Raw genomic sequence first — 21,740 nt, forward strand, 5'->3', positions numbered from 1 at the left:
GCACTACTGGCATTCTGCAGTTGCAGGGCAGGATGCTGCTGACCAAACATACAGGTTAATTAGCTGGAGGAAGAGGATTTAGATATGCCTGCACAATAGTGAAATCATGCCCTGTATGAGACATTGTGTGCTAGCTGGCATGGTAGATAATTCCTATGTTCTCTGGAACATGAGAGAGAGATCAGGTCTTGCTACATGTGTTAATGGGAAGAGGAAGTGGTACCCCTAGTGCCTCTATGAAGTAGAGGGAAGGATTTTAATGCCACTTTTGCAGTGAGAGAGGGTAAAAATATCCTGCTGACTGACAGCAGAACTAGACAGTGAATTCTGGATTATATTGCAATAGAAACATGAAATCTACTCCTCATTACTCCACATGTATTTACCGATAATGTGATTTTCCTCTGTCAGATTAGGGTAGTGAGCATCTCTTTAAAATGATCCTTCCCGCCATACAAATTTCCCATTTTCTGCTGAAGTTAATTGAAAATGACAGGTCAATAAGCCAAGCAAAAATCACTAAAAGGAAGGCACACCCTATAGATATGGTAGAGGAATGGAACGATCCCATCTATCACAAGGTCCATAGGTGCAGAAACTCAAAAGGAAATGCGACAGAGAGAAGGTTCTCCCACTACATCAAATTTCTCTAGCTCTTCTTGAAATCAATGACTTTTCTGTGAAAATCAGGAATAGAAGAATTTTGAAACAAAGCAAGATAAGAAAAAAGACAGGAGAAAACATTAACCTAGAATGAAAATGTGCATAAACACGCACTGTTCTTCTAGAATGATCTGGAAAAGCATCTTTCTTGAAACTGATCTCACACCTTCAGGGCTACGCCATGACCTCTGTGAAATGAGTTTAGTGCTCTCAGTCCAATTACTACTCAACAGATGTCCACCCCACACACCCCTCAACAACTGCCACCCTAGCTGGCCATCTCTGTAGAAAGACCAAGGATTAAATGCTCCTGGAGACTGAGGGCACAATTAATAGGCTTTCTCATGGCATTCACTATTGTAGTATCTGTGTGAGGAAGCTTGAACTGCTGCCGTCTGTGCTGTACCTATCTGTGAACATAATGAACAGCAGCCTCCAGAACTGTCAATTCATCACCTTAACCAAGCACAGAATTCACATGAAAAAGTGTTTTTTTTTTAAAAAACAGACCACTCTTGGCCTTAACTCAGTTGGAAGACACTGTTTCTAAAATGACCTCTATGTGCTTGACTCTTTAAAAAAAATTGTGGTTTTTAAAAGATTATTTAAAAAAAGGCACAATGTTCTTTAAAAAGAAATCAACCTGTAACTATCACAGTTATTACGCAGTAGGACATTTCAGAACAAATGCTAACCTGCAGTTCTAAACAATCACTACAGCTCATTCACAGGAAAAAGAAAATTTGCAAAGACTCATTCAGTAATGAAATCCTAACGCTGTTGATACAAAGAGGAAAGCATTGGGGAGACCAACTGATGCAGGCTGTTCTAAAAATATCAGTTTATGCTGTCATTTTGCGAGAGTATGCCATCCTGTAATTCTGGCATCTGCAGGGATGGCAAGTTTCTGCTAATTACTGCTCTTGAATCACATGACAAAAATATACTGTACTAAAAAATAAAATACAATCAATAAAAATAAAACAAATCCAGAAAACCCTCCCACACCAGGCATGCTGCACAACATTAGAACATTTCTGGTTTTGCAGCTGTTTTTTCACAACTCTATTCTATGGAGGGGATGTTAATTTTTATAGATTATTTTTCTTAGTTAATAAAAAACAACAAAAAGTAAAATCCAGCCCAACTCCAGATAAACCAACCAACCAATTGCAGAAGTAGTGAACAATTCAGTGATTATATTTTGGGGCCTGTCACAGGTGACTGGCCCCTTTATGAGCAAGCAGGGTCCAATGCAGCTGGACTGATTACTTACTGCCCAATTAGGCTGAAGGGAAGGCACCTGGGTCTTTCAAAGGGGGAGACAGTTGCAGGTGGCTGTTGGCAGAGGCGTGCAGACACTGCAGGGAGTACAAAGGCTCCTGCAGGGCCATGAGTCAGCAAGGGGAAGACACTAGCAGGGAAGGTCTGTGGAGAAGGCCAAACTCCAGGCAAGAGGTGCTATAAGAGCAGGAAGCCAGACTGGCAGGAACTGGAACAGAAGAGTGTTGGAACTCTGAAGGGAAGACAGATCCTCAGGGAAGAAGGGCTGTGCCCAGTTTGGGAATGAGGTGAAGAAATGAATTTTAAAGAGAGGACAGACATTTAGGAGTGAGGGACTAAGTCCAAATGAAACTGGAATGAAGACTTCATACTCTTTGAAAGACTTTGTACAGGTCTTAATACAGGGGGGAGGGATAGCTCAGTGGTTTGAGCATTGGCCTGCTAAACCCAGCATTGCAAGCTCTAAACCTTGAGGGGGCCACTTAAGGATCTGGGGCAAAAATCAGTATTTGGTCCTACTAGTGAAGGCAGGGGGCTGGACTCAATGACTTTTAAGGTCCCTTCCAGTTCTAGGAGATGGGTATATCTCCAATTATTATTATTATAAACTGAATCTCAGAAGGGAAATGTTTTGAATATCTGGACAGTGTGGACTTTGTAAGGAACCCATGACTAAAGGGGAAACTGAGGCAGGTATCAGCAGAGCTATGTTTGGCCAGGAGGGGGCACTTACAGGACAAGCAGATTCTTTCACATGGTCAGAGTCTGATATCCTTACTCACACTAAGTAGCATCTTCCTCCGTAAATCAGCCCAGTGACTGGTGGAGGTAAGTGCTATTCGGTATGAATAAGGGTAGCAGAATCTGGTTCTTGTATTTAGAAGTAACCATGTTTGCTTTCTAAGCGCATTCAGGGACAAATCCCACACTGTCTCTGTGGATGCAGAGAGTGCCCCCCCAATGCAATAGAACTGATACCTTTCTGTTGCATCAGGCTGAAAAGAATGGGGGAGGAGACCCTCCCCCCCGGCAAGTGCCTGAGGGTGGATCCTTCCCGTACGACCCTCAAAACACTGGGCCTGTATGTCCCTGGCCATTCCTGAAAGCGGTTTAAGCTGCAGCAGCTTCAGAGCCAGGGGTGCCACCCTTGCCAGGACCCTCCCCACAAAAGATCCAGGGACAACAAAAAGCGCCCTGGCCTCCAACCCCCATCTACATCCCAGGCGGGCTCTACCCACAGTATATCTGTCTTACATGTACTAGTGGATAAAGTTGATGGTTTCACAAACATTAGTGAAAACACTCTCCTTCTTCTGGTCTGCCAAGCTGCTAAACAATCCTCATTCAAATACCTCCTCAAGACTCAATTCTGCTAAAATGTCCACAAGTGAGCCAACAATTTATTATCATATCAGCTAATATTAAAAAACCCAACCTGATGACTGAATCAGCATGGGAGAAAGACTAATCTTGGTAACTGTCTAATCTTGTTGCTATAACCCACACAGCACCCCATACCACCTATTGGTTGCAATCCCCACTTGTTGTATCATGTCAGCTATTGACCCGTAAGCTCCTCAAGGCAGGGATTATGTCTTCTGTAAATGGTGTGAGGTGCCTACCACATCGCTTGGCATTGTAAAATGATAAATAATGATAATCAATACCAGGGTATTGTTGATTCAAACTCAGACCTGAATATAACTTAGATCAGAAAGTAAGTGAACTGTAGACAGCATTTTTTCAACCCCGTAAAATTGCCTTCTAATCTGGCCAAAATCTAGGAAAGGCCCAGTCCCAACAAGGGAAAGAGATGTACAAATATCCATCAAGTTCATTCAGCATTCTGTTGGAGTCCTTGTGCCACTTCTCTGAGTAATACCTGCCATCCAAGGGCCTCTCTGAAATCCCTTAGTCCTCTGATGGCTTTAGATTTTGAAAGCAATCTCTATCCTATCTCCATCTATAAAAACCTAGAGAACTACTACCTGCTGACCCTATACTTAAGGTACAAACTTATTTGAGGGTGCCTTCTTTCTGGCCAGCATGGTAATCCCCATGATGGCGTTTACTTCAGAAAAGGGAACACCTATGGCCCTGGGACTGTCGGACTCCTTGGGCAATAAGTGCTCAACCTCTGCTTTCTTAATTTCAACTGCAGCAGCAGCAAACTTATTTTCTGCAAAGACAAGAACATCATCTCTGTGGAACATTCTCTGGGCAAACCTCTCCAATTCAAAGGGTGAAATTTATCCAAGTGTAGAGGCTTTATGCACTGCTTAAGCTTTGAACATGAGTTTAGTGGGCCTTAAGTGATCCACTGAGCCTTGTGTGGGCAGAGGGGTGAATTTCACCCAGAGAGTCTTACCTGGTGAATACAAATTAGCAAATAGCCCCAAAATATATCATTTGCTATATTGTAGAGGTAATTGTTGTTTTCAATGATGTAACATTATGTGTTACCCTTTGTAATTTCGGTAATCTACAACTATAGTTAGCTGACCTTGCCAGGACTCTATGACCTAGGATTGCATCATTTTAAATGATGCATGAAGGAAGAATGAACATCTCTAGCCAATTTTTGAGGTATTTTGTTTTCATTTTCAAACAAGTCAACTCAATCCCTCTGCAACTATATTATGGAACCTAAAGGATTCCGATGAAATAGAAATTCTCTCTTCACAAGATGCTGATCACCAGCCCATGACATTCTGATATAAAGTTCCAAACCATTCTATCTTTCTAGGTATGTTTAAGAATACCCTTTCGGTCAGTACTATTTCCTCAGTGTTCAGTGGGTGACAACAATCATAAAACAAAGAAGAGCTGTTGTGGGACACCTAGGTGTTAAGAAGAGACATTAACAATCAGAAGTACTCTAAAGAGAGGTTAGGAAATAGTGACTGAAAAATTGTCCCGATTATTGAGGGTGTGTGTGTGTGTGGGGGGCACATTCAATACCTTTGGGAGGGAGACAAAAGAAATCGAGCTAAAAAGGAACACAGGACACAACTGTCTGAACAGAGGGAAATCACAGATGAGTGAATGAAGCAGGAGAAAGTTTCCTGAGTCTCTCCCTTTCCTTCTTCTAGGCTAAAACCAACAGCTGTTATATCATGCCCCAATCAGGTTCCTCTGAAATGCTGGTCATGGTTACCATCAGAGGCACAAAGCCAGTGTAACAAAAGTAGGGAGTGTTCTCTCCCAGAAATTTCTAGAGAAACTAAATTCATAATGTTGGATTCTTTGCACATTTGCATTGACCCTATAAAGAAAGTCTTTGGATTACAAAAATAAAAATAAATCCCACATAGGTATACTATATAGATTCTAAGCATAAACAAAACAACTGTATATTTGTTCTTTCCAAAAAGATGACTCCCAAGAGATTTTGCTGGTTTATGGAAAATTTAGAACTTAGTAGTCTATGTATATTGATAATCTATTGAAAACGATATATTTTGGTTTTGAAACCCCACTCAGCCTTTTTCATGGAGCAGATTTCATGTTTGCAACAGCTGAAACATTCTGCTGAAAAGTAGTTTCTTAAGCTTTAATCTTATAAAGGTTCTTTACTGAGATCAGGAAAATTGCTTACAGTAGCATTTAATTCAAGCTCCTTATAACTATGGCGAAGCAGACAAATATCTGAAAAAGCAATGCAGAATTACTGCATAATATTTAATGTGAGAAACTTTTACCAAAATAAGACACACTCACATGGAGGCAAATTCTCAAATGGGATTGTTTAATAGGCCAGGAACTATTCATAATCAGTAAATTCAGACAAAAAACCACATCTACCCTTGCACCTGCCACGAAATGAACCAATAGCACCAGGTCCAGTAATCAGAGGCAGCGACAGGCTTCCACAGAAAAGTGGCCAGTACTCCACCAGTTTATATAGTTAACAAGACTGTTCTCTGTAAAGAAAGTCGTTTCACACACAAGTACCAGTTTCTTTATTCTGATTAGTCAGCCTGGGAAAATCAAGGCATCTACTCTTTCCATGTATGACAAAGGGCAATCTTTTATGAGGCAGCTGAGAGAACTTTTGCAGATATTCCTATGCAGAACACTTATCGTAATGTTGCCCAGCCAAGGCTTCTTGTAGATATCCTTTTTGTGTAAGCAGTATAACGATGCTACTAAAACATGGTGTCAAGTCATTTCCTTGGATACATTTTGTCAACCAATATTGTCAAGGGCATTTATTTTTGCGAGACCTGTTGGCAAACTCTGACCTTGGGCATTTTACTGTGATAACATTCCTGCTTTGTTTTTATGCATCACATGAAGATTTGGGATTTCTAACTCTGTACACTATATAAGCACTAAGAAGGAAAAGTAAGAACAAACAAAAACAGAAAAAAACCTGATCTCTCAACAAGTATGGAGTTTTGGAAGTTTTTGTTAATAGTTCATGGACAAGGGTTCTAGATTCTGAGAGGGAAAGCATTCTTTTTTAAAATTATTAAAAGATCAAACTGAAAGAGTCTGAGTCTTTTGAATTTCAGTAAATACCCACGTAGCACGCACGGCCTTGTCAAGGTGCTATCCTACGGCATGATCAGCAGGGTGAGATTAAGATTCTACGGTTCATTCCCTCCAAAGACCAGCTCCATGCCTTGCACTTCAGCAGTCTGACATTTGGAAAGCATTTGGCTTGTACTGCAAAGAAATCAGTGAAGCTCCTTTCTTCTAGAAAAGATAAAGGATGGGGGCAGCCAACTATCACATCTACAAAAGTGGCCTCTGAAGACTAAATGAAGGAATTTTGTATATGGCACAGTCCTTCTCTCTTTTTCAGACAACAAATCCATATACGCCTTCTATAATGCTCAAAATATGCAGCTGGAAGCATCACTCACCACTGCTGTTCCCCAGCTTCAAAGCCTTTCCTTAACAGTCTAACTGTGAATTAGAGAAAGAAATCTCCATTAACTATAGAATACCTCAAGCAGCAAGAGTCAGAGGGCTGTTCGTCAGCAAGTTATGCAATTTAAACTTGAAAGACAAAAAAGGAAAGTTTATAGTGTATAGCAAACTGAATGCCCATTAGCTTTGCAGCTGGGGTATTCTATACATTATTCTGAAGTTAATGGAATTTCTGCACTCTAATTTATAACTAACCTTTTGTACTCCTGTATTTTGAAATCTATTCCCCTATACTAATAAACAAACATTGGGGATCTATAACATGAGGTAGTGAATGTGTGTGTGTAAGATGGATGTATGGATGCAGGTGAAAACCCAAATGATCTGCAGAAACAAAGAGGAACACGTTGATAGGAGCACATGATTGACAATTTCCACTATTAAGGAAAAGAAATACAGAGAAACCCCATGAAACTCTAGTAAATTAAAAAAGATGGGAAGAAGCTAACGCCTAACCAGGAATACATTACAGCCCAAATCTGCTGGTGTTATGCGAGTGAAACTCCTAATGAAGTTACTAGGAGTCATATATAGGACAGATTACAGGATTGGGCCCTAAAATGGAAAGCGATGGCCACTTGTGGTTGTGATTGCCCCTTAGACATTTTACACATTTCAAATGGCTGCTCTCTGGGCCCAGGTTCCTAATAATTCCATGATTTTTGCATTTTTTTCCTTGAGAAAAAAATGTGAAAAATATGTGATTTCCTTAAAATCATAGCACCACAGCAAAAATACAGCTCTGATTAAGTCCCAGCCTGTTGTGCACTTTACTGCACCAGATCCATGCACTGAGTAGATCCACGTGTGCAATCTCTCCTATCCCATGCTGTACTGCTGCCATACACCCCAGGGCTTCTGCCATCAACCACCCCTGCGTATCACCCCAGTTATTTGGTTACTTGGGCTGTATTCTGCGGTGAAGGTTCAGTCTGTCAGGATATAAAAATAAGTCATTTCTGAGTTCCACAATTCCTAAAACCACACATCTTCCACCATTAATTGGTTTTTCATTATTTTTTGTAACTAAAAAGGTTGATTTAATTAGTAGTAAACATTTCGAAAAACTAAATTAAAAAAGCCGGTAGCTTCTGACATGGTCTCATAAGAACATAAGAATGGCCATATTGGGTCAGACCAAAGGTCCATCCAGACCAGTATCCTGTCTGCCAACAGTGACCAATGCCACGTGCCCCAGAGGGAGTGAACCTAACAGGTAGTGATCAAGTGATCTCTTTCCTGCAATCCATCTTCACCCTCTGCCAAACAGAGGCTAGGGACACCATTCCTTACCCATCCTGACTTAACCTCCATGAATTCATCTAGTTCTCTTTTAAACACTGTTATAGTCCTAGCCTTCACAACCTCTTCAGGCAAGGAGTTCCACAGGTTGACTGTGCTCTGTGTGAAGAACTTCCTTTTATTTGTTTTAAACCTGCTGCCCATTAATTTCATTTGGTGGTCCCTAGTTCTTATATAAAGTAAATAACTTTTCCTTATTCACTTTCTCCACACCACTCATGATTTTATATACCTCTATCACAGGGGTCGGCAACCTTTCAGAAGTGGTGTGCGGAGTCTTCATTTATTCACTCAAATTTAAGGTTTTGAGTGCCAGTCATACATTTTAACGTTTTTAGAAGGTTTCTTTCTATAAGTCTACAATATATAACTAAACTACTGTACTGTTGTATGTAAAGTAAATAAGGTATTTAAAGTGTTTAAGAAGCTTCATTTAAAATTAAATTAAAATGCAGAGCCCCCTAATCCAGTGGCCAGGACCCAGGCAATGTGAGTGCCACTGAAAATCAGCTTGCGTGCTACCTTTGGCACGTGTGCCATAGGTTGCCTACCCCTGCTCTATCATATCCCCCCTTAGTCTCCTCTTTTCCAAGCTGAAAAGTCCTAGCCTCTTTAATCTCTCCTCATATGGGACCCGTTCCAACCCCCTAATCATTTTAATTGCCCTTCTCTGAACCTTTTCTAATGCCAGTATATCTTTTTTGAGATGAGGAGACCACATATGTACACAGTATTCAAGATGTGGGAGTACCATGGATTCATATAAGAGCAATAAGATATTCTCTGTCTTATTCTCTATCCCTTTTTTGAATGATTCCTAACATCGTGTTTGCTTTTTGACTGCCTCTGCACACTGCATGTACATCTTCAGAGAACTATCCATGATGACTCCACGATCTCTTTCCTGATTAGTTGTAGCTAAATTAGCCCCCATCACATTGTATGTATAGTTGGGGCTATTTTTTCCAATGTGCATTACTTTACATTTATCCACGTTAAATTTCATTTGCCATTTTGTTGCCCAATCACTTAGTTTTGTGAGATCTTTTTGAAGTTCTTCACAGTCTGCTTTGGTCTTAACTATCTTGAGCAGTTTCGTATCATCTGCAAACTTTGCCACCTCACTTTTTACCCCTATCTCCAGATCATTTATGAATAAGTTGAATAGGACTGGTCCTAGGACTGACCCTTGGGGAACACCACTAGTTACCCCTCTCCATTCTGAAAATTTACCATTTATTCCTACCCTTTGTTCCCTGTCTTTTAACCAGTTCTCAGTCCATGAAAGGATCTTCCCTCTTATCCCATGACAACTTAATTTACGTAAGAGCCTTTGGTGAGGGACCTTGTCAAAGGCTTTCTGGAAATCTAAGTACACTATGTCCACTGGATCTCCCTTGTCCACATGTTTGTTGACCCTTCAAAGAACTCTAATAGAGTCCCTCAGTGACAATGTTGCAGCTGAGAAGAAACTGCCTAATTAGGGTCTGGGGTTAGCCCTGAGCTTTGAACTTGAAATCTTTATAACCTTTAGCTTTCCCTCCCCTCCTTCAACACCTCCTAAGTTTGTTTATATCACATATATCACTATACATCAAGTTCACCACAGATCATATTAATATAATTAATTCACACAAACTATTAACTACTCAGGGTAAACGCCAATTAAAAACACAAACTAAATATTTTTACCACATCTAAAAAGGACACTGACCTGCTTTGCCCATTTCCCCTTTTCTCAAAAATCCATCAGCCTGGCACCCAACTCTGTGAAGAAGCCTGCTTAGCACCAGTGAAGCTCCCCACATTCAGACTGACAACGTTCTGAGCTGAGATGAGGGAATCGAAGTTAAAATCCAACCCATCTGCATCCATGAGTTCACTGCGGATAATGGACTCCATGTCACATTCCAAGCTTCCATTGAAAATATCCAGGTCCAAATCGCTTGGGAATTTATCATGCCCCATGACTGGAAGGTTCACACTAGTGGAATACAAAGAGCCTGAGAGCGAGTCAGAAAGGGTTTGCATAGACTGATTGATGGGTGACTGCTGCTGGTGTTTGGCCGACCCCAAGTTGTTCGTATCATTTAAGCCCATGTTACTGATGGAATTTGACAAGGCACGACTGCCACCAAGAGAAGAATTCTGAGATTGATGCTGGTGGTGGAGCAGGTTCTGATTGACCAAACTTCCCTGGTTGGACTGAGCAGCAAATGACATCATTGGATCACTACGAAGCATGATACTCCTGCGTGAATTCTGGGCTGACACAGCAGTGCTGGCTTGAGACATGAGTGGATCAGACTGCGTCATCATGACATCACTGTGACTAAGTGACTCAGATGCTAGCAGATCCTGCAGCGTCTGGTTGTTATAATGAGAAATGGAAGAAAAGGTAGCTTGCTTGTTCTCTTGAATGGTTTGCATGGGAGACTGACGAAGGGAATTCAGAGATGATGGTCCAAACACAGCACTGTTGAAATTACTTGATGGAGAACCAAGTCCGGAACCTTTGGAACCATACGGAAAACTGGAGCTTCTTTGCATGATCCCCCCTGATGGTGACTGCTGGGGAGAGGGAAGCGTTATATTGTCCAAAAGATCATCCATGATGAGGTTATCTGTCAGTCCATCATTCAAGTTCATTGTGCCTGCCATATCAGTCAACCTAGGCAACTCAACAGTACACGGTTTATTTACTGATGGGGACATGCTTGATGGACTATTGTACAGCATTGGAGAAAGTGGAGCATCATCATCCTGAACGTCATCTAGTTCGGTACTCGCCAATATCGGTGACAAACGGCCACTTATTGTACTGGCATTTGAATTTGTACGAGAGCGGAAATCTGTCCAAGCATCCAGCTCATCACTGCTGCGGGAAGTTGGGCTCCCTGGCCACTTGGAAAGTTGAGATGGGCTGTCCTCGGTAGCTTCTTGTGCAGCTTGCAGGGCTGCCTTTTTCTTAGCTGCTCGGCCTCTGCTCTTTGTGTATTTGTTGCTATTGTCCATTGAAACAGCGCGTCTTCGTGGGGGCTTCCCACCTTTTCCACCATCTGGATTAATCATCCACCAAGAGCTTTTCCCAGTTCCTTCATTCTGTACCCTGATGAATCGACTGTGAAGTGACAAATTATGCCGGATTGAGTTCTGTGGGAAAGGAATACAACAAAAAGTCAGGGCAAGTACCATTTCCTCTGCTAGTCTCATCTCAATCATGCAAGCCCAAAATGAAACAAAACTTTGAAATCCAATCAAAACACTGGGCTGCTCTGGACATTCTGCCCTGCTCAGGCAGGGGTCAAATACTGGTTGTAAATTGCGAGCAGAGAGTTCTCCTTGTGGAGAATGCCATGCTGCTGTAAAGCACAGCCAACTCCTGGGCCAGCTTTTCTGCCCTCACCCCTCCTCACCCTTGACATAGAGAGCACTTCCAAGGAGAAGGAATGTGGCAGAGCTCCACTCTGCTGTGCCCATCCTCCACTGCTGTAACCATCAGCCGGGCTAGGGACTGCAGGATCAGGGAGCTGCAACTGATGACAACCCACCCTTCTCCTGAGCTGTAGGTTGCTCATACTTTCAAATCATTCAACAGCAACAAACAAACAAAAAACTGCATCACCAACTGCTAAGCCCCGGTACCCTTCCTATTTTTGACTGAATAAAATGTCTTGCATACAGATTAAATTATCAGTTACTATTGTTCCAACTCTCTCAAAATGAGAACTGCAAACACTTCAATAAAAGTGATAGAAAGGCTGTCTATTCTCATTGCAGCTTCTGTAGGTACCTTTGTATTCTTTACTGAAATGTAATTTTGTACATGTATTATAACAATATTCCAGTGCAAATCACAACTGCTTTCCCTCCTCCTTCTATAGAACTGCACACTGGAGGTGGGATGTACTTTTTCTTTCCATTGTTGGAATTTGAATTATATATTCAGGGTAGCTGGTCTGTTGCTCCTCACACCCACAGCATCCTCATAGTCTCCCAAAGCTGGAATGCTTTTAAGCACGATAAGATCATAAGCACAGCAGGCTGCTAGTAACAGAAATCTAGAGTACCCATAAAAGGTCCAATGAATTCCAAATCCTGCCTGATGCCATCAGATACACTGGGCACAAGAAATGAAAAACAGTATTGTATTCTGCTTATGCATTCTCAAAAGAGAGGTGTGACTTCACACTATGGTGACTGAACCCAGTACAAAATCCTGAGAGAGACCCAGAAAACTAGCTCCCAGTAGCTCATGTAAAATGACACCAGACTTACACAAGTAAAACTGAGATCAAAATCTCACTCTAGATCCTATGCTTAAAATACAGCTAAAAAGACCATAAGACATTTGCTAATAAGAATTTGTATGTTTTTTGATTTTATGTGCAAGTTGAAGAGTTTTGGAGCTATGCCACATTATTTTGGCAAACTAGTTGTACTAATGCTGTATGTTAAATATGAACAAGTCATAGATGTTTTTAAAATATTGGCAAACATCAGCTGTATCTATGTGGAGGATACAAATACATGTGTTCCACCAGCATGTTTTAAAAAGAGAAAGTCAACAGGCTCTCATTGTAATCAAACAAGCCAGAATAAGTGTTTTCCATTCACAATGCACTGAAGGGATTCCAGTTTCAATTGGACAAAGAACACACACAACCAAACAATTATTCATAAACACATTAGCATTCATACTATTAACATAAAGGGATGTTTGACGTAAGTGAACTGAAGACACATTGGCTGTGTGAAGAAATGTAGCCCAGATTATATTTTTTCCCATTTTCTTGATGGTAAATACATTTTTTTCATGTTGTATTTTTGGTCAGTTTCAAGACTGACCTCCCCCCGATACCTCTCTCAAATTCTTCTCATACATGGGCAGCAAAAACATTCTTGTTTACCACTCATGAAAAAGAAAAATTAATAAACTACAGTTCAAAACAGTTATTTTTAAACAATTTGCACAGCATAGCAAACAAGACTCCATAATGACACTAAAGTGAAGTTTGTATCAGCATCTCAATTATAAACTCTTATATTTCCAAGGGACTATAATACCTTAAAAAAATTATTTTGGGTTCATTCGCAGCATAAAAGTTCCTCACTCTAGCCAGGAGGGAATTTTTTTAAAAATTATTGAATTAGTGAGATTTTAACTGTATGTAGGGTCTGGCAGAAATATGTTTTAAATTATATTAACCAAATGCCACTACCCACTTCCCCACTCTCCCCCAACAGGGCTCTTCAATAAATCATTTGAGTTTTTAAAATTTAACTAATATTTCCTACCTGATCTTCCAACCTTGCAACTGGGTCCATGTGGGTGGACTCTTATGCCCATGCCTTGCTGGCTTCAATGGGGCTCTGTACAGGAAGTATTTATGTCTGTCCACATGGATCCAATTGTAGGATCAGGCCTAACTAGGGTTGCCAACTTTCTAATCACACAAAACCGAACACTCTTGCCCCGCCCCTGCCCTGCCACCTGCTCACTCCATCTCCCCTCTCTCTGTCGCTTGTTCTCCCCCACCCTCACTCTCTTGCTCATTTTCATTTGGCTGGGGCAGATGGTTGAGGTGCGGGAGGAGGTTAAGGCTCTGGTTGGGGGTGCGGGCTGTGGGGTGGGGCCAGAAATGAGAGACTCAGGGTGTGGGACGGGCTCTGGGCTCGGGCCAGGGATGAGGGGTTTGGGGTGCAGGAGGGCGCTCCAGGCAGGGGCTGAGGGGTTTGGAATGTGGGAGGGGCTCCAGGCTGAGGCAGGGGGTTGAGGTACAAGGGGTGTGAGTGTGGCATGTGGGCTCCTGGAAGGAGTTTGGGTACAGGAGGGGCTCAGGGCTGGGGCAGAGGGCTGGGGTGCAGGGAAAAGACTGCACCTCGGTTGAAAACCAGACACTTGGCAACCCTAGGCCTAACTGCACACACGCAGTAAGAAAAAGTTACTCAGAACAAGAGCACAACAAAGACTGGATACACAAGTAAACCGGCCAGCGATTATGCTAAAGAAAACATTCTTACGGAAGGAAACCAGTAAAGAAAAACGAGAGTCGGTATGTAAATGGCACTTTATGTAACTTAAGATATACAAACAAACTGCCTGAAATGTCAATAGCCACCCATTTTCAATGCAAAAGCAACCCACTGATGTTTGCCAGCTCTAACCATATCACATAAATCCCTGACATGCAAAATGCTGAGTGGCCTCAACTTGCACTGACTTCATGGAGTAGAGAGAATTTAGCAGCTTACAGGATCAGGTCCTAAATGTGTGTGTGGGGGGGAGAGGGAGATATAATTTGCATTTTTATATGGATCATCATCTCTTTGAGGCACAGTGTTGGTGTTACAGAAATAAAAAAATAATTTTTCCACTGAAAATTGGTGGTTATGAAAAATCCAAGCAGTTTGTTTTCATTTAAGTTACAAGAAGTGCCATTTACATACCAGCTCTGGTTTTCCTTTACTGGTTTCTGCAAGAAGATTGTTTTCTATAGCATAATTGCTGCCTGTTTACTTTTGTGTCCTACCCCAACGCCACCCTGCTCCTCTCATGACTCTCTGCTTCCATACACGAAGGGATCTCCCATTCCCCTTTCAAATACTTCCTTAAAACACATTTATTTTGTGTAGCCTTCCCACATTACGCTATTCACAATGTCTTGATACCTTCTGTCCCATGTATCACATCTATCCAAGTTGGACTGAATTCTGGCCTGATCCTGCTAGTCTCTCTCTTGTTAGCATTCCTACTAAAGTCAATGTGACTGATTATTCTCATGCGCGAAGGCGACAGGATCTGTCCATCAGCTTGTAAAAAATCTTTTACAGGATTTCTGAAGCGTCATGTGGACTTATATCACTGTCATAAAAAAAGTAAAAGATTCTGAAAAGCATATTCCCTCACAAAAATCTGCATTAGAAATATATCATCCTTGTGACAAACTACAAAGGGACCTCCCCCAGGAAAATGCCAAGCAAGGATTCAATCCGACTCCCATTCAAATCAATTGGAGTTTTGCCTTTGATGCGAATAGGAACAGGATTAGGCCATTAAGATGGAAATGTAACAAATCATTCCACGGCCAATGAGATGCTTTCAAGATATGATAATGGCACTCTCATGGCACTGTACTGGATAACATATGCATGAGACAGATGCTAGTCATGTTGTTTAATGAATCAGTGGAAGGGGCTCAGATACCTCAGTGGTGGGCGCAATATAAGGATCTGGATAAGAACAGAATAGAAAAAATATTGTGCATTCCTCCCTTTATTGTCTACGGTGCCCAAAGTGTACTATATGGTTTATTAACAGAATATGTGGTCCTTACAGTTTAAAATCACTTATGTGTATGTATAGGTGCCTAGCACAACGGGGTCCCGATCCCTTAGTGGGCATCTAGGCACTTCTGCGCTCCAAATAGTAAGTAATAAAAGCAACAGATTCAACACAAAAAGGAAGAAGAAAAGGAAAGATGCCATGCGAGAAAGTAAGATGCTGGTAAGATAAGAAAATGCGGAGGCTTTGTTTGGCTGCACACTTCTCAAAGTTACAGGTGACTCAATTATTTGAACACTGGTGTTAATACTTATGGATTTTAGTGGGTGGGAAAGGCTGAGATGGGCACTGAGCAGAATTGGAGCTGGGTCAGGTTGAGGTGTTCCTGATGAGATGCATGATAAGCAGGGGGGAGTGAGGCTGGACAGCAAGGGGGCATGCAGGTCAGAGAGTCAGCAAGATGTTAGAAGCAACTGGAGATGCCACTGTCAAGATGAGAAGTCCAGGAAGAAGAGAGTCCAGATGAAGTCAGGAGGCTGCTGCGTCTGAACGCTGGGTCTTGCTGCTGCAAGTGGCTAAAGAACTCTGTCGGGATTTCTGGGGGAGGGGAGAGACCTTTTATAGACCATTCCTGGAAGAAGAAGTCTGGTGGAAGTGGGCCACATGGGTGGGAGGAAATGCTTGGGGTCTGAAACTCATCTAGAGGAGCTATGAAAGTGGGGCTGGAGTGTCAAACTCTCTTCCTTGGTTCCTTCTCTGTGTGCTTTCTTCTGTCTGTTTTGTATCTCAACCTTTAATTTTTCATATACTGTAGTTCTGTATGTGAAAAGGACAGAATGCTGTATGCTAGGACAGGGCCTATTAGCATACAATGGTCCATTCATAATGAATCAGCAGACCAGTGCTCAGATCAACAGCACTGACAGAGGTAATACTTTTATAGAACCCAGAGCTATATTTTCAAATGTTAATGAGTAAACTTTTAACTTCCTTAAATTAGTCCTCCTTCAAAAAATCAGCTATGTTTTGCTCTAGAAAATGAGTGTACAGTACCTATTATGTCCTGATAACTTATTTATCTGACCATTTTTTTGAAAGATTACAAAAAGGTAGGATTACATACAGGGCATTTTATCATTTCCAAAATATTATATACCAGACAATGTAGACATCTAACTGCTCCTTGCCTCAAAGGCTTGCAATTGTAAAATATTTCAGCATTTTATCCTCTTCAAGCAAAACTGGTAGATCCCCTAGTCTTTAAAAATGCAAGAATTTCCCCGCCCCTCCCAGCCAGTGTCTGTTTCAGTCTCTTCCAAACTGTGTTTACCTTGTGGAGCCTGTCCATTAACTCAGACACCAGCTGCAAGTGCTTCCACAGGAATATAGAGACTTTTTTGTCTGGAAGCAACATGTGGTATCAATTTATCATTCTCAACAACGCAACAAGGAATCCACTCACTTTAAAACTAAAAAGAGTTGTGTAACTTAAATCTTCAAAGCTCCCCCCTGCTTTTATTAAAAAAAAAAAGCCTGAAAATTATCAACAACGCAACAAGGAATCCACTCACTTAAAAACAAAAAGAGACTTGTGCAACTTAACTCTTAAAAGCCCGTTAAAAAAAAAAAAGCCTGAAGATTAGCATGATGAGGTACAGCTGGTGAATGCTGAGACTAAGTTACATGTCCCTCAAATAATTCTACTAGTCTGGTGAGGCATGATTTCCCTTTATAAAAGCTGTGTTGACCCTTCCCCAACAAATCCTATTCATCTATGTGTCTGATAATCCTCTTCTTTACTATAGTTTCAATTTGCCTGCTACTGAAGTTAGTTTTGCAGGATCACCTCTGGATTATTTTTTAAAAATCAGCATTGCATTAGCTATCTGCCACTTCTCTGTTACAGAAGCTGATTTAAACGATAGGCTACATAGCACAGTTAGTAGTTCTGCAATTTCATATATGAGTTCCTTCAGAACTCCTGGGTGAATATCACTTGGTCCTGGTGACTTATTACTGTTTAATTTATTCATTTGTTCCAAAATCTCCTCTACTGATACCTCAATCTGGGACAGTTACCTAAAAAGGATGGCTCAGGGGAAGGAATCGTCCTCATATCCTCTGCCGTGAAGACCGATGCAAAGAATTCATTTAACTTCTTTGCAATGGCCTTCTCTTCCCTGAGTGCTCTTTCAGCATCCCGATCCTCCAGTGGCCTAACCGATTGTTTGTCTGGCTTCCTGCTTCTGATGTACTTAAAAACTTTTTGCTGTTAGTTTTTGTGTCTTTCGCTAGTTGTTCTTCAAATTCTTTTTTTCCCCCCTGCCTAATTATACTTTCACACTTTCCTTGTCAGAGTTTATGCTCCTTTCTATTTTCCACATTAAGATTTGACTTTTAATTTTTAAAGGATGTGTTCTGGCCTTTAACCACCTCTTTTACACACTGTTGTTTTACTCGGTGAAGAGCCAACTTGTTGGCATTGGAAGGCCCTTTCCTACATAGCTCCACAGGACTGCCGTGTTCCTCTGCTTCAAGAAATTTAAAAGATCCAAAGAACTCAAGAACATTTTATCTTCTCTGTCCCTGTTTTCCTTTAAGAATACCAGGGACATGCAACACAATAACTAGTGTTAATGCATTGCAGACGCAGAGAAACCAAGCACTCAGAAATAAAAGTTCAGATCGAGCTTTCTTCCACAACATTCACTCAGCCATGTTACACATGTGTAATGTTTTTATTTCCTGTGTTTCTTGTTGAATATAAACCTATTTTTAAAATATATTCCTGCTTGTTCTTAATGTTTACCTAAACAGTTCAAGTTGCAAGGGGAAAAAATACAAAACTAGAGATTTCTTCACATTTCAGTGCTTGATTTCTCAATTTGAAACACTGCATTAGTGCTAGATTTTCTATTCTATATTCTCTCCATAAACTTTGTATCTGCATGAAATATAGATATTATAAACACACACAAACTGAAATGTTCTTGATATAATTTCATTTTCTAGTCTCAGTATCTGATGAAGTCTATGAGCCACAACAGATGTTTAGTACATGCAGTGAAAGAACAGTACTGTCATCAAAGTGAGAGCAGCAGCCCTTTATACACAGTTAACAATGGTTATTGCACTTAAAGTTCTGAGCAGAAATAAAGTAAAAGTGAGCCGTGGGCTCCTTTCTGCTAGCCTCAGATGCTGGGATGACCCAAGCACACCTTTCCGTAGAAAAAACCCACAGAAAGAGAAAAAAGTCAGCTGGAACTCTGAAAAGTTTGCTTTGTGGAACCCTTCTTATTCTCGCAAGAGAGCGGTATTTCTGATTGTGGTTTTAAGGGAGGAGCCAGGAGAATGCCTTGCTGCAATTAGCTCTCTCCCCCATGCACATCTTTCCTCCACCTCTTCGAAAAGGTAGAGGGCATCAAGGGGATAATTAGAACTGCTTGAAGCAGCATTCATTGGAGTGAAAAGAACAGGAGTACTTGTGGAACCTTGGAGACTAACAAATTTATTTGAGCATAAGTTTTCATCAGATGCATCCGATGAAGTGGGCTGTAGCCCATGAAAGCTTATACTCAAATACATTTGTTAGTCTCTAAGGTACCACACGTACTCCTGTTCTTTTTGTGTATACAGACTAACACGGCTGCTACTCTGAAACCCAGGGCTCCCAGAGGGGGTGAGCAAGTGGGGCAATTTGCCCCGGGTCCTGGGCCCTGCAGGCTCCCCCACGAGAGTTTTTCGGGGCCCCGCCCCGCTGCCAAAGTGCCGGGTCTTCGGTGGCAATTCGGCAGTGGGGCCCCCCGGTGCCGAAGACCTCAGGCCCCCTGAATCCTCTGGGCGGCCCTGCTGAAACCATTCATTGGAGTGAAGATTTACACTCTGAAATCTTCTGTGGTCAGATATGACACTATCCTACAGACCTCTGTCTACCCGAAAGTGAGGATCCCAACTGTGCCATATTGTGATGGGAAAGTTTACTTAGAGCAGGGGAAACTAGCTCCTCTGCTACCCATGCACTTTCTGCTTGCTTTTGCCCCCTTACACCAGCCTAAGTGGAAAGAAACTCACATGCATAGGAGATTTATTCCCTCCCCATTTAGCTGCTGAAATGGACTTCTTATACAGTTTGAAAGTATAGGTACAACAGGGAAGTCATATCAAAACAGTTATATTAGTCAGTTAGTTAAATATATATTTAATAAAATGTTCTATACAAGAACATTATCATTAAAACATGCTGCTGTCCCGTTCTTTGAAAATACTGACATTTTAAACTACTATTCTAACAACAACAAAAGCTGGTTAAAAGTGTCTGGGAATTTGCTGAACACATCACACTTCCAGTTAGCAGCAAAATTTCCAGTTATTTTACACAGAGCCATCCAATGACCACAGGAGGACTCAAATAACTAACATTTGTTTTGCTTTTAGCAGAGCATGCTGGTTTCAGTTTACTTTTTTCCACTGAGTGGGGGAAGGGAGTGAAGTAAATCTCAATTACGTAAATAATGTAATTTTAGAGAACGACCAAACAGCAAAAAGTCAGAGGGGATTAAGGGGAAAAAAAAGCAGAAACAACCTCTCACCCTAAAAAAGAAAAAAACATACTGAATGTGCCGAAAAGTGAAGTAAACGTCATGAAGAAAGACGGCAACGGCTGTGCGGCGTTTATTTTTTCAGATTTAGAAATTGTCTCAGTAGCGTATTTCCCAGCTGTTTTTGTTCTTGGAGGAGTACAGAGAACATTCCATTCCACACAGCCAAACCTGTGCTTCCGGCACACATTGGACTTTGGAAGCAGCTCTCAGAAGGGTTTTTTTTCCTTTTGGCTGAGCACTCCAGCAATTCCTGTCAATATTATACAACTGCACATGCACACACGCACACTTTAACATAGAATACTGTGTAAAAATAAAGTCTCTGCGTACACACATGAAACAAACTAGTTTAATCAGGAGTTGAAGCAGGGGCTTGCAAACAAGAACTACATTATCCATCCCTCCAGACACACTATATCAGTGGGTCTCAAACTTTTTTACTGGCGACCCCTTTCACATTGCAAACCTCTGAGTGTGACCCCCCCAATAAATTAAATAAACTTTTTAATATATTTAACACCATTATAAATGCTGAAAGCAAAGCAGGATTTGGGTGGAGGTTGACAGCTAGCAATCCCTCATGTAATGACCTCGCGGCCCTGAGGGGTCCACACCCCCAGTTTGAGAACCCCTGCACTATATCATGAATGCAAATACTTCAAGATCACAAAATTATTTTCAATTACAAATAAAAATTTGCTATCAGGGTTTGATCTTGCAAGGTGTTGGGTACCTAATGACATACTAAAGTGTCCTCTATTGCCATTGAAGCCAATGAGCTTTGAGTGCAGTCAGCTACGATCTAGATCAGGGATTGGCAACCTTTGGCATGTGGCTCGCCAGGGTAAGCACCCTGGTGGGCTGAGCCAGTTTGTTTACCTACCTCATATGCAGGTTTGGTCGATTGTGGCCCACACTGGCCATGGTTTGCGCTCCAGCCCAAAGGGGGCTGAGGGAAGTGGCACAGGCTGAGGGATGTTCTGGCCTCCGCTTCCCGCAGCCCCATTGGCCTGGAGCAGCAAACTGCGGCCAGTGGGAGCCGTGATCGGCCAAACCTGCAGACGCAGCAGGTAAATAAACCGGCCTGGCTGTGTACCAAAGGTTGCCAATCCCTGATCTAGATAGATTCCCCTCTTGGCAGGACAGGCCCTACATTTGGATACATTAAAATCTTTTCTGGTATATATCACAGCCCAGTAATAAAATCCCTATTTGAAATCTTAATTTGAACAAAATTCAAAAATGAAAAATTTCCAGTTCACATTGTATTTAAAAAAATATATTTTTCAAAGTTTAAAAATCACATCCAAGGGTAAAGAAACTGAGGGATTCAGGTTTTTACATTTATTAGGAGGTATTATAGAGAAGAAAAACTATCAGAAATGAAAACACCTACAAATAGCCAATCTGTTAAACAGAATCTTAAAAATTATGGGATAAACTCATCTCTGGTGTGACTATTATTTTCAACAGAGTTGCAGCAAGTTTGAATTTGGCTGTGTATGCTGTCCTCCAGCAGGTCTGGTTAAACAACAAGTAGCTGTATCTTGTAGAAAGTTTGCTGACAACTGCTAAACTGAGCTGCCCTGTAAAAATATTTTGATAAATGAAAATGGGCCTGATGCTGAACTCACAGCCATGTAAATACGGAGTATCTCCATTGAAAG

The 21,740-nt window shown here is 41.4% G+C and overlaps 1 protein-coding gene across 1 annotated transcript in view; it reads right to left on the minus strand.

Annotated features, from left to right (window-relative positions):
* FOXO3 (forkhead box O3) overlaps window positions 1-21,740 on the minus strand; it is a 148,975-nt gene that overhangs the window by 13,884 nt on the left and 113,351 nt on the right. Inside the window, exon 2 of the mRNA XM_050951377.1 lies at window positions 9,902-11,340. Within this exon, the coding sequence (XP_050807334.1) occupies window positions 9,937-11,340 (1,404 nt within the window). The 3' untranslated portion in view covers window positions 9,902-9,936. The remainder of the gene's footprint in view (window positions 1-9,901; window positions 11,341-21,740) is intronic.

The sequence above is a fragment of the Gopherus flavomarginatus genome, chromosome 4 (assembly GCF_025201925.1).
Source record: "Gopherus flavomarginatus isolate rGopFla2 chromosome 4, rGopFla2.mat.asm, whole genome shotgun sequence".
In the NCBI taxonomy this organism is placed as follows: domain Eukaryota; kingdom Metazoa; phylum Chordata; order Testudines; family Testudinidae; genus Gopherus; species Gopherus flavomarginatus.